The sequence below is a fragment of the Myzus persicae genome, unplaced genomic scaffold, assembly GCF_001856785.1.
Source record: "Myzus persicae strain clone G006 unplaced genomic scaffold, MPER_G0061.0, whole genome shotgun sequence".
Classification (NCBI taxonomy): domain Eukaryota; kingdom Metazoa; phylum Arthropoda; class Insecta; order Hemiptera; family Aphididae; genus Myzus; species Myzus persicae.
The window spans coordinates 130,376-144,485 of NW_019104126.1; the positions used below are offsets into that span (position 1 = coordinate 130,376).

The 14,110-nt window shown below is 37.3% G+C and overlaps 1 protein-coding gene across 1 annotated transcript in view; it reads left to right on the forward strand.

Moving 5' to 3' along the window:
• LOC111039014 (zinc finger protein 521-like) overlaps positions 1-14,104 on the forward strand; it is a 125,795-nt gene extending 111,691 nt beyond the window's left edge. The window contains exons 5-11 of the mRNA XM_022322289.1: positions 7,457-7,599; positions 8,679-8,895; positions 10,887-11,049; positions 11,756-12,894; positions 13,399-13,560; positions 13,649-13,867; positions 13,959-14,104. Of these exons, the coding sequence (XP_022177981.1) occupies positions 7,457-7,599; positions 8,679-8,895; positions 10,887-11,049; positions 11,756-12,894; positions 13,399-13,560; positions 13,649-13,771 (1,947 nt within the window). The 3' untranslated portion in view covers positions 13,772-13,867; positions 13,959-14,104. The remainder of the gene's footprint in view (positions 1-7,456; positions 7,600-8,678; positions 8,896-10,886; positions 11,050-11,755; positions 12,895-13,398; positions 13,561-13,648; positions 13,868-13,958) is intronic.
• The last annotated feature ends 6 nt before the right edge of the window (positions 14,105-14,110 follow it).

The window sequence follows — 14,110 nt, forward strand, 5'->3', positions numbered from 1 at the left end:
TACCCAAATAAAAATATATAATAATAATGAAAACAAATATAAAATGTAAACTATAATTAATAAACATACACATATCATAATTATTACTATGTCTAATTCTAATGGTACCTAGGTCCCATTAAAAAAATTTTAATTTTAGACACTAAAATCATAAATTAATACAAGTGGCCTATAAGGAAAAACAAAAATTGCTCAACAACATTTGAAATACATTACATTCTATTAATATGTCAGCATCTATTTTCAATCGTTTAGAACCACTGAATTATGATCAAAGTTATTACTATTCGATTAAAAGATTGGAGGCAACTAGCATATAAATAATGTGTTTGCCTTTTTTTTTGATGCAAGTATGGGCGTAAAATACAGATGCTCTGGGAGATATCTTGAGTGGTCTTCGAGTTGGTACGAGTGTACGACAGTCGTCAAAAATATAATAATAATATTATTTTCGTTGAAAGAGAACTACAATATATATTCGTATTGTCACCGTTTATCATAACACTATAGAAGATCAAAAGATACGAGACACAAAAACTATTTTGTCATTGCTTGAACACTTCCGCGAGTATATTTTTTTGTTTCCATTTGAAACAAACAAAAAGTACCATAGCACAAATCGCTCTTAAACGTATTTGTCTCCGATCGGAATTCAAGGAAGTATATATATTATGCGATTATCGGTATTACGTAATATTATACAGATACTCATACGATATTGTATATTATATTATTATATTATACCCAATACTCAATAGTAGGTACGTGGGCGTGGGTGTTTTTTATATACGAAACGTGTTTGCGTTTTACGACTCCGTGTCTCCGTACATAATATAATATTTGCGCAGACACGATTGATCTATATAATATGACGGACAAGAGGAACAAAATTGTATACCTATATGGAGCCGATTGAATGTCAAAAACTAAAAAAAAATTCGCACAAGAACAGTGTCTAGCGCGACGGCAGTGCACACAACGACGTCATACGCTGCATGAACATGTACATGTGCAGGTACAATATACCTATATATAAACCTGTAATGCGTTTCTAATGCGCACGAGGAGAACGGCGGTCCCAAAGTTGCAGCAATGTGCAGCATCTGCGGACGGAAACGGCAACAAATAACAATATATTATTATATTCTCCTCGTCACTCGGGCACTCTCTTTCTCTCGCCGCCGAGACGAAGGAGCACGTCCGTCACTCGTCATCGCCGCCGCCGCCACTGCCGTCGCCCCTGGGTGGTTGGTGCTCTCGAGCGCGCGCGGTGTCCTTGTTTGTTTGTAAATGGGCTCGAAAACTGGTTTCACGTGTATTATATTATAGGTATACACATTTTTATTTATCGCCCGGGGCCTACTTTTATTCTTATACGCGTGCTTACATATATTATTATCATCGTACACACTCGCACACAGAAGGGAACGAACGAATAAAAAAAAAAAAAAGTGACCCGTCGACACGATCGCGGCGGTGACATATTATTGCCGGACCCGATGCCATCACGTCCGCGTCCCCCTCGCCGCCCCCACTCGCTGAGCCGAGTGGTTCACACGAATTTCTGTTCTTGCGTCCGTTTACCGCCACACACACACTAAACGTACCTGCACATTATGATTTTACTAGATAGGTAGGCACTATTATTTTATTATGCGATCGCGAGGACACACGGCGAGTGACTATATAGGTATAGTTCAACCAGCACGGTATACGGTATGTATATAGTAATATTATGATACCTACGATGTGTATACGAAGACAATAGGAAGATATCGTCTTTACATATATACTATTTGTTATAACACCTGTATATACATAGGCATATATGAAGACGAAAACTACGAAATAACCACCACCACCGTACACTATATATTATAAAAATGAGTTAGTTAAATCATATTATATTGTATATTATCATAAGACAATGTCATGGGCCTTGTCCATTTTGTTACTAACTACCTAAACGAGATACATTGAAATAAAATCGTTCGAATGCATTTAAAATCAAATCGAAATCGTAATTGGTTCAAATAGAAAAACTAATCACTTATGTACGAACTTGTTTAGAACTTGTAAGTAATGTTTTGCAAGTTGCATAATCTCAAAAACGTTCAGAATAACATAGTTTTTTTTTAGTCGAGTTTTTAAGAACATTTCAATAACATTTAATTATTTATTACTCATTGTTCATTACGCATTTTCACTGTACATAAGGGACGATGAGATATTTCTGATTATAATATGTATGATTAATGATTATATTATAGAATACGAACAAACAATCTAAGAACAAAATTCTGAGGTGCTCACAATACTCTATATCCACTATTGCATATTAATTTATTTTCGACCTTATTAAAATGTAAAATAGTCAATAAATTAAAAAATGATATTAGTTTATTATTACGATATAATGTTCTGATCAGTCCGTTGGTGGCTAAAAACGCATCATTGCTCGTCATGACGTATCTAATAGCCGTAATCTGAATATTGTCACACCGTTTACATATTATTGTCGCTAGCCATTAGGGAAAACGATCGTCGAATCGTCCCATTATTGTCATTGCACCAACAAAACTCAAAAGACATAGCTCAAATATTATTATCATGCTCCAATTTTTCCTCTATTTCGTAGAAAGCGGGCTGACGAAAAACTGTGAAAGCCAAACGTCATTGTAAATAATATAATATATGACAGTACAGTTTATACTTATAAAACACACTGTACACAAAAACAGTTATGTTTAAATTATTATGGTTTTCCGTTCGCGATAAATCGTGTAAATTTTTGTCGTTGGCAAAATAGTAAACACCGTATCAGGCGCTTCATACCAACTAGATTACAAATATACAATGATAAATTCACTGTCGTCCGTTGTCGTTTAGGAGACTATACGATTAATGATTATATAGGTACCATTGGGTAACAACCTACAGTATAATTATACATTTAAGTTTTCCCCAAGCAGCGCACTTTAATACTGCAGCTAGTCATAAGTTGGATGGTAAAATTTGTTAGTCAACTGTTAAATCTCGGTAATAATTTTAGTTTCTCGTGGTTTTAGTGGTTATGTCGGTGTTTATACATACATGCGTTCATACGGCGCATAATGTTGTATATACTTTGCAAAGGAACGATTTCGGGAAAAATAAAATTGAAAAAACTGTTATAATATATAGAATTATAAGAGCCATAATAAAAAAAATATTTTGGATGGAAGGATCCTAACTTGTTTATTTAGTTAGACATTAGTAATCGTGGCATCGTGCCAATAAAGGTGACAAAATATAAAACCAATACTACAAAATATAATATACCTAACACTCTGATACACACGAAAATAGGTCAGTTGACTATTTAGCATCTATAGGTTTTTAACAATAGGTGTTATATTCGGACAATTCCTATACCATTTATTTATTATGATGAAAATGTGGCAAACTTTTTTTTAATTCTAGAAAATCAACTTATAAGGAATCATTTATTACATTTCTAAGCTCCAGGTACCTACAAAAATAAAATATTTATGAATTTTGTTATTGAAACGGATTTGAACGTCTTAATAAGTTTACTTTAGATCTTACGAATAACTTTTCCATTTACTATTTATCTCTTTTTAAGTCAAATTTGTATAAGTGAATGTCCACATATTTTATTTAAAATTTTTTATTTTAATCTAAATAAGACAAGATCGTAAGGAATCAAAACTCATACTGCGTAATTAGATGGATCAGTGTTCAGTACGTTGGAATGAAAATATAGAAGTCTAATAGTATGAAAAACAGTCCGATTCGAATCCCTTTAAGTGTTATTTAAGATGTTCTTCAACCAGCTTTCAAAATAATATGTCCTACGACCGGGTGGTGATTGACCGAATGACGAATATCTATATTATAGGTATCTACTTTTATCTGAATAGTAGTATGTTATAGTAAATATAATATAATAATAATATTCCGTAAAAATAATAAATTTAAAATCTAGACAATATTTTTAGCTTTTTAATCGCGGACTTATCATATACAACGTATTATTCATACATAGGTATACACATGGCACTGCTGTTGCACGTGCAGAGAGCGGTGTGGACTCTGTGGTCGGTGATAACATAGACGAACGACTTTAACTATGACTTAGACTATAAGTGTAAGACGTCTTCGTCACTCGTTTTTTCCCAACAAACCTCCTCTCAGAGGGCGGGGGTCGAGTAGGATACTTAATGAAACGGGCCTGTAAACTCGATCGGCGAGAGATGGTTTTTTTTTTTATCGCGGACGTGCGAAGTCTTAAGGTCCATCCTCCCCGTCTGGTGTAGACCGCGGATTGCCGTCGTCGGTTCCCGAAAGCCGTCACGTTTTTCTTACATCACTCGCGCGCGCGGACTAAATTCACGGTGTGATCACAAGCCGACTAGAGATGAAGACATAAAATAATAAAATTAGTAATAAATAATAACACTATATATCTACGTGTACGGTGCAAGACTCGTAAAAACCGTTTGGGTCACACGGTCGGGAAAAAAAGCGCCTACGCACGTATACGTATACCGTATATACGTATGTATACATTTATTACAGCCACGACGACATATTTGATATTAGATACATAATAATGTAGACGATATTATATATTACAGCCGTCATCTAAGACGCGTTATATTATAACAACATAATCGTATAAAACGTATACAAGAGCCATATAGCAGCAGATACGGAACCGAAATAAAACACGACGCCGACACCGTCAAAGACACCTTCGGCTCCACTAATAACAACTGTAGATATCCATCTGCCGACAGGTGGTGGTGGTGGACCTCGAACGCGGTTGCGATGTCTTGTATAAAGTGTGCTTGCTTGCGTGTGTGTGTGTGTGTGTGTGTGTGTGTGTGTGTGTGTGTGTGTGTGTGCAATCGAGTTTAAAGTCGTTTTCCCCCTTCGGCGGACGTGGTTCACCGGATGGGCGCGTGCCCAGAATCCGCGGCGGTGCAGGCGGTCACCATCGCTGCGCCGTAGTCCAACGAAATAATAATAATAATAGTTAAGTATATATTATATTATTATTTATGTTTAGGTATACCGACTATACGCTAGCTGCCGACGTGCGACGTCGTGGACCGCGTCACACCTGCAGCTGCGGAGTCGACAACAGGTGCTCTCGTCGTCGCGCTTTTCACCGCGGCGACCCAAATCCGGCGCGCGCGTAGAATAACAATAATATTATCGATTAATCGTAAAATAAAAACCCAATCGTCACGTCGTCATCAGTCTTCACTGTTACACCTGTTTTGTTCTTCTTTGGATCCTCTGCTAAGTGAGATGTGTTTTGCTTTTCATGACAATATACTTTAATTTTTCCATAATTGGTGGGAAGAGTGTTCAAGTATTATGTGGTACCATATACATATATGGGTTATTAGTTATTACCAATGATATTTTGAAGTTATCATTTTTAGGATTTTCAGAGAACAAATAAAATAAGCTATATTCCTAAGTTAATTAAAAATCAAAATATTAAAATAATTTACCTTAATTTTTAAAACTAAATACTCCACAGTGGCTTTAAAATATTGAGAAAAACGAGAATAAAGAATTTCATGTAGAATTCGATAAAAATGAGATTTTCTTAAATTTCTTTTAAAATCTCCAACGATTTAATATGATGTAATGGTTTTTTATTTTTATTTCATAATAGTATGTTTTGGGTACACTAGACATTAAAATAAGAGCACATCATAAGAACAATACATTTTATAAACCCCGCGTGCTGCAAAATATGTGTATCACGGTTTTTCAAGTAAAGGCATGTCGATAATAATATTCGTCCAATCGCATTATAAAATCTCACCCAAACGTATTGCGTACAATGTCCAGTACACATGTAATAAAAAAAATTGTAAAAAAAACCTTTTTGTCGGGACCGATCATTTTTGTACCCAACCCGTTAAATTCGTCGGGTGTATACAGTGCGCGCATAATAATATTGAAACAGTTGTATCATCACTGGCATCGCGGCGTCCAGCGATCCAAATCTCAAACCTGCATATCCGTATAATGTCAGCAAAATTCGCACACGGCGGCGTGGACGTTGTGAGGTCACCGGTGCGGGACGTAGACGAAGAATGAAAAACTTTTGCGCTTAAACTTCGTTACGAAATCGCAGTATGAATTTTAAAAACTTCTCCGTAAACCACATGACAATGTCGCTATAAACTAGATACCTACGATAATATACTCGCCAATTACTATGCGCGCTATGTATATATTATTATTACGATGTATCGTATATTGTATGGAGATGGTACGTGCGCCGTCGTTGTAATGTTCTCACTTGTTTACAATAACAAGACGTCCAGACGATTAGATATTATATACCGACAGACGAGGGACGTATTTTGAAACAAACGATGGGAAGGGGGCACACAACAAACCAAATATATAGAATCTATATTTTAGATAATAGATATAGTCATAATCACCGTTTAAAAATGTACACATAATTTGTTTAACAGTATACATGTCTTGTTAGTAACATAGTTTTATAGGCACCTACCTATGTTTATGAGCAGCATATGGACTAAATAATTATAGTAATTATCGGGGTAATATACATTCATAAGTATGGCTGATTGGGGAGGAGGGTAGGGGGGGGGTCACTTTGTGCCACTGCTACGGGCTACAACGTTCAGGAAGTTTTCGGTGTAACACTGAAAAAAATCGGAAAATATTAAATTTTCCGCTGTCGGAGAGTTATAGGTTATACTTTGTATATGATCTAAGGTCTGGTCTTCTATTGGCAAGCTGAATGTAGACAGTTTCTAATTCAATATATATTAATGTGTTATAATACAGTGTATTTATAAGGTATGAAGAAAACATTATACGTAAAACATTATGTAAATTTTTTAATTTATATCAAAATTAGTTAATCACAAAGTTTGTTCATTCATTGACTATATAATCCTATAATAGCTTGTAAAACGTTCCGATAACTTAGTTCGGTGCCTTGGGAATATTATAATATCTATTATGATGACCTCCACTAATATTTTGTTAAATGTTGTAAATCAAAATGAATTTCGGCTAATGGCATGAGAATTTAATTGCACCTATCACCTATTTCACTATCATACTTGTTATCAGCTTCAGTCAATACTTTCAATGTCCGTTCGAATAATAATAAACAATCGACAATAAATCCCCAAATATTAATTAAAATTAAATTAAAACAAAAATTAAAAAACAAACATAAATTAGTCGCTTATCCAAGCTGGTTGTTGTCGGGTTATGAGAGTCCAGTCTAGTGCAACGGTCGCACATTCGCTGTGTGTATAACATAATATTATATCGTAACGATGATGGTTATGACGAAGACGACGATGATGATACCAATAATAATAATATTATATACTATAGTTGTTTAGTGACTGTTTTATTTTTCGTTGTTTGATTTCAGACTCATGGAGAATCAATGCCGTTCAAGTGTCAATTCTGCCGGAGGCTGTTCAAACACAAGCGCAGCCGAGACCGGCACGTGAAATTACACACGGGGGACAAGAAGTACAAGTGTACTCAATGTGACCATGCTTTTTCAAGGAGGTGAGTTGTACCTATATACCTACCAGTGAGACGTGCGAGTGCGTATTGTAGGTGTATAATATTATATTATATGTGTTCCGAACGTAATGACTATATCATATATCATATTATTATATTTATCGGAGACTTGTTCGTATCGGCCGGCGACCACATAATAACACACACAAACACACACACTTATATATACAGGTACACCTATATATTATATAACACACACAATTCTATATGTACACGCGGCGACTACGACGCACGGTTTTCCATTGTGAATTCATAGTCACGTACGTCGTATAAAGATATTTGGTACCTAGTTGACTTATAATATACTCGCCGAATTCAATAGGTTATTTTCTTTATTTTTATTTTTTTTTTCACGTAATTACCGATGGCCACGCGTCCGACAATTATCCACGGGGAGAGACACACGTATAATGCATACACACACACACAATCAATGGTATAAGTACATGTGTATACGGTCGTGAACTTGTCAAATAGACGGACAAAATGCACACGCGTATATATAGGTACACACGTATACCTGTCATATATATATATATTATAAGTATATATATAAGCACGCCCACCCAAAAAATGTCATGCAGACGTGCTCCCGAATACAATGCTAAAGAATATTATCGTCGGCGCTCGCGCGTCTCCGCGTTCGCGTATATATAGTGTATATAGGTATGTATGTGCTAACAAACTATTGTGTGCAGCCACCGCCGAGTGGACGTGTGGCCGCAAGTACATTGAACTAAGAAGAGAAGAAGAAGAAGAATAAGCAGACGTGTGTCCTCACACGGGCGCACTCACAAACACTAGAAATAACAATTTTTTTTCAAATCTTAGCAAACTATTTTTATAGTACCTACCTATATAAAGTTATGGAACCAACACTAATTTTATAAATAATAATTTGTGAAATATCTAGAAAATAATAGTCACTGTGTAGGCTCGATCAAAATACAACTATATTATCGCATTGCTTTGCAACTTAATATCGGTTATAGGTACGATTTGTACGCATTTTATTAATTATTATTTTTTTTTTTACCGCATTTATTTATGCAAATCCGTAGCGATCACTTGAAGATCCACATGAAAACGCACGACAATCAAAAACCGTTCCAGTGTACGGTTTGCAACAGAGGTTACAGCACGGCGGCCGCGCTCACGTCGCACATGCAGAACCATCACAAACGGGCTGCGGAACGGGCCAATTCACCACAGATATCCGGTCCCTCGTACAAATGCCTCCAGTGCACCCAGATATTCCGCAAACCCGACGAGCTTCAGGTCGGTACCCGTGAAATGTACTTACCCTTTCCGACCACTTCCCACTCCCCCNTAGTACATTTCTACAACTTGTACAACCACCCTAGTCTGCTGGTTGAGAGCATAAAATAAAATAATTATTACCTTTTTCCTCACAACTTGCTGATAGATATGTTTAAACATACTGAACAATTCAAACAGTTATGTAAAACCAAAGTAACTAATACATTTACAAAGTTTCAAATAAAAAAAAAAAATAATTGCCTTTATTCGTATAAATATAGTGTGTGTATGGGATTGTCCGCTGCAGTCACTATAAACCCGTGAAATGTACTTACCCTTTCCGACCACTTCCCGCTCCCCCCCCCCCAACGATATCAGACGTGTCCCCACTCCCCCCCCCACATCCACCCCGACGCCTAACGTCCCTCTTCGCGACTGCAGATAAACCTCGAAATTCACACACGACGTCGGTAAACGCGTTTATACCCGTACGTGATTTCCGAAATAGGTTTTCCATTACCCATATACCCTCTTTATGTAATAGTCTCACCGTAAACCATATTATAGTTGGGTAGGTACCCGTCAGCCTGAAGGTTTTCCAGTTTATTGAACTTTTCATTTCGACTACTTTCGGACCGTATAAAATTTAGTTATACGAATAAAATAAATATATTACATAGTGGACCACAATTATTTCTGATTGTTTCGACGGCTTACTTATATCTAATAATTATTATTATAACTGCAATAATTACGCAATTAAAACGATGGACACATGACATTGTGCCTTATACCCTAGTGGTACCTATGTAATTGAATAACTAATACAATTATTGTGAAATTACTGATAATGAAATCTATAATGTGTAAGTCTTAAATAGAAAAAAAAAATACATAACTGATGCGTAAGTGTTATCGATGAGCGAGGACAACTATATAGTATATACTACACGGTTATCTGACCTTGATAACCCTGCAGCTTTGCACTAACTAATACACTATATTTAATATAATAAAAAATTAATGTTTAGAATTCCAACTAGAATTTGATTAATTATATGCATCGAAGACGATTATTCTAGAATCGAGTACAAGAGGGTCACTACCTAAAGTATGAGACAATTCGAGCAAATTATATTTTTTTCAAATCGGAAGGCAATTCAAGTAACTGTAACTGTTTTAAAAATATGGGAGGTAATAAATTCAAGTACCTTATAATAAATTACAAATTACACTATCACACCTTATATTTAGGTTGTTATATTACAACTAATTACTAACTATAGTATTTTGTAATAAAAAAATTAAAAAACAAAACATTGTCACCTTGAATGAAAGTTGTCAATACTAGAAAGTTGCATTTAGTGTTTCTGAGTATTTTATTTGTTTGATGTGATCACCGCTAGATGGTACTGTATAAATATAAAATATATTTTCACACCGTTCAAAATATTATGTAGAATATCAATATAATAATAATAAGTATTATCTATGTACAAAACATTTTAATGACATTACATACATAATAAAATGGTACCATATCGACGAATTCTATACTTATTCTTCCATAAAAAATAATTTGTTTGAGGCGGACCTGGTATGGAACTATAGTTGGCCGTAGTGACTATAATGTGTTATAAAGTGAAACATTGGCCGGCATCTCCAACTCCCGGTTGACCACTCGGATTTTTAATGACGAATTTTCACCCTATAAACAAGTTTTTCAAACTACCCGTACCCTCCCCCACAGTAAATCTGACTAATAACCTTCAGCCTAGTGACCTCTGACATTGGAGTCTTAAAACTCAATAAAAAAAAATTATGTGTTGAAAGTTGAAACTATGAAAGTAGGTATGTTCAATTGCAGCAACGAACAATAACGTTTTAGCCGACGTTCAGTCAACACAATTCCTACCGGTGTTCCGTCATTATACTTGAAATACCTATTGCGTAATGACATTGTTATTTTCTAACAACCAATGTAATAATAATTATTATTCTATACACAGAATCACACTGCGACGCATCATCTCGGGGAGCAACTTTCGTCCAACTCCCGGAGCTCGAAACGTTCGACACCACCGAAAACGCCGAACCAATACATTTGCATGTACTGCACCAAAGAAGTGTCTAGTATGGACGCCCTACAACAACACTTCCAGACCAAGCATTGTAAGCATATTGCCTATTTGTGTCTAAACACTCTGCGACCACTCAAACACCAACCAAGTGCTTGAATATTTTTTTTTTTTGGAGGGGGAGGACACTGGTATCCATATGACCTCAACTAAATTTATTTTGGGATGTTCTAGCGAATTCCTACTTTTTCATTCAATTTAGAACACAAGGGATGGTACTTTGTTGAGTTTGTTTTTACAAAATTAAAAAATTACAAAGTTAATAATAAGTTTAAAAAAAAAATGTTAACAAAATGTGTGTAAATATTGTTGATACTCGTGATGTAGTGATACGAGATAGTGATAGACGTTAATATTATATCTATGGTGATAATTATGTGATGATGTGAGCTGGAAAAGAAAAACTTTTGGTGGCAATGGGTAACTCGCATCATTTAGTTATTTAGACAAAAAATATTACTATACATATTGTGTATTGAGGTTATGGTCAAAACCTAAAAATAGGTATAATAAATTATGAAATGTTTGTGGGTTTGAGGTAAAATGTAGAGGGTTTAATGATTGGAGTGTGTGAAGAGGAACTTTCCACTGTTATTTTCGGTATTTTGTTAAGGTAGGGACGTACATTTTGAACTTTTCATACGAGTAGTCATCTCATTTATTTTCAAAGTCAATCACTTTTATTTGACATGATTATATAATATAGTTTGATCTAATCGTAGAATTTTGCTCGTTTACAGCTGCGATCGTCAACGGCAAGCCGCAAGAGGACATCTTCTCGGCCGTACCACCGGCGGCCGCGTTCCCGTGGCTCAACTTTGCTGACTCGCCGGCCCTAGCACTGCCTCCGTACTCGTGCCGGTTGTGCATGAGCCAATTCCCGTCCGTCACTTCGTTACAAAAACACTTTACGACCGCCCACTATCTGAATTCCGTCCTCAACAACAACATACAGAACAACAATAACAACAACAGCAACAGCAACAACAACAACACCAACGGCTGCAAAAGTGGTGGCGGCGGCGGCGTGGTGCCAATGTTCAACTGGCCGGCAATGGTTGGCGCGAACGGATACCATCAACCGCAACTCCGACACTCGACGTCGGGTGGCGGTGGCAGTGGTTTCTTGCTCGAGGAAACCGTTCAGACGGGTCCCACAGACTTGTCACTGTCGTCATCCAAGCACGGTGGGGGCAAGCACCATCACACGTCGTCGGGCAAGCACAAGTCGGCGGACGACCAGCGGAACCATGCGACCAGCAAAAAGTCCCGTTCGTCGCCCGGCCACGACCCTTCTGCGGCCGATCAGCAACGTCACATAAAACAGGAACGCATCGGCGGCCACAACACGTACGACAGCAAACACTTGCAGCAACCTCGGCCAACCGCGGCTCGTCCGTCTTCCCAGTTAGGCATCTCCAACCACAACAACAACAATATCAACAACAATAATAACAACAACAGCATTCACGTCGACAACAACAAGATCCAATTGCCGTGTCCGCATTGTCATCTGACGTTTTCGCTCTTCGAAGACTACCAGCAGCACGTCATCGGCCACTTCTTGATGGCCGCAGCCGAGTACTCGTGCCAGGAGTGTTCCACTTCATTCGCCACGTCCGAACACGTCCAGAAACACCTTATGGAAACGCACGCTCAGAACTTTTACCGGTGTATGCTGTGCAAAGAAGTGTTTCCGACCAAGTCAGCGCTCAAAGTTCACTTTAGCATGAATCACGGCAGCGAACACCGCATGTTCCGCTGCAACAACTGCACGGGCCTGTCTCGACCGCTGTTCCAGACGGAAATCGAGTTCATCGATCATCTGCGCAACACCCATTACTCCGCGAGGTCGCCACCGCCGGTCCAAGCGAACCTGGTGAGTTATGAGATGAAGTGTACATTTTACGGTAAACGAGGTGATCCATATAAATTGTTTGAAAAAGATAATTTTAATGTCCTCCCCAAAACTGCACTTATGAATGGACCAAAATTGTGGGGGGGCGCCCCTATTCTTTTCCATCATATACTCATCATTCATCAAAACATTAAATAGGTAAACACTTAAAACATTCATAGACTATTAGTTTAAAATTCGATTTTTATGCATCGAAGTAATCCAAATTATATTCTGTTTTGAAATGAGGTATTAAAAATGCATGTTTTCATTAAAAAATGATACCAAATCAAAACAATAAAAATATTTTTTTTCATAAAAAAGTGGTTTTTTAATATTTAAAAATTATGTGAGAAAACATTTTTATTATGAGTATCATTATGTTATTGAATAACCCGGAATGGATCACCCGGTATTTCCTCGTCTATTAGTCTGTGTGTTGATTTTATTAATACGACGTTAACCATCCATTTGTGCGCTCTACAGATGTTGAGGTGCTTAGTTTGCCACGCCACGTTCAACACGCAGTCCGACATGGAACAACATTTAGCTAGTCACTCCAAACAGTTCCAATGCCAATTCTGTTCGGAAGCGTTCCACATCGAGTTCTTGTTGGACAGGCATATACAAACCCATCACAGTTCGAGCGTAAGTCACTGCGCAGTGGCCCGCAATTGATGACCATCACCATTAATTGCTCACTATGATAATATTATAATATTTTCAATGATTACAGATCCTGAGTCACCTCAACCGGAACCACAGGGAATCGCCGAGTTCCATGTGCACGTCGCCCACGTACATTTCCAGGGTGGCGGACGGCAGTAAGCATTCGACCGAAAACGGGACGAACGCTTGAGATATATGCGAGAAAACCGATTTTCGAAACGAACTGGACCTGATGGCTCACAAGAGGACGATGCACCAGGTGAAGCCAACAAACCTTTCGACAAAAGTGAGATAACAATCATCCAGAGCGCTTAAAGTTTAAAAAAAAAGAAAAAAAACATCGATTTTAAACGTCCGTTTTCAATCGCCCGTAACAGGTGAGCTTGCATTGCGCTTATTGCAACGAAAACTGCAAATCGAGAACAGAGCTGGAGAACCACATGAAGACGCATTCTCAACACGGTTCTAATGTCGGAAAGCACAAGTGCAACATTTGTGACGAAATCTATCAGTCCGCAATCAGCTTGGC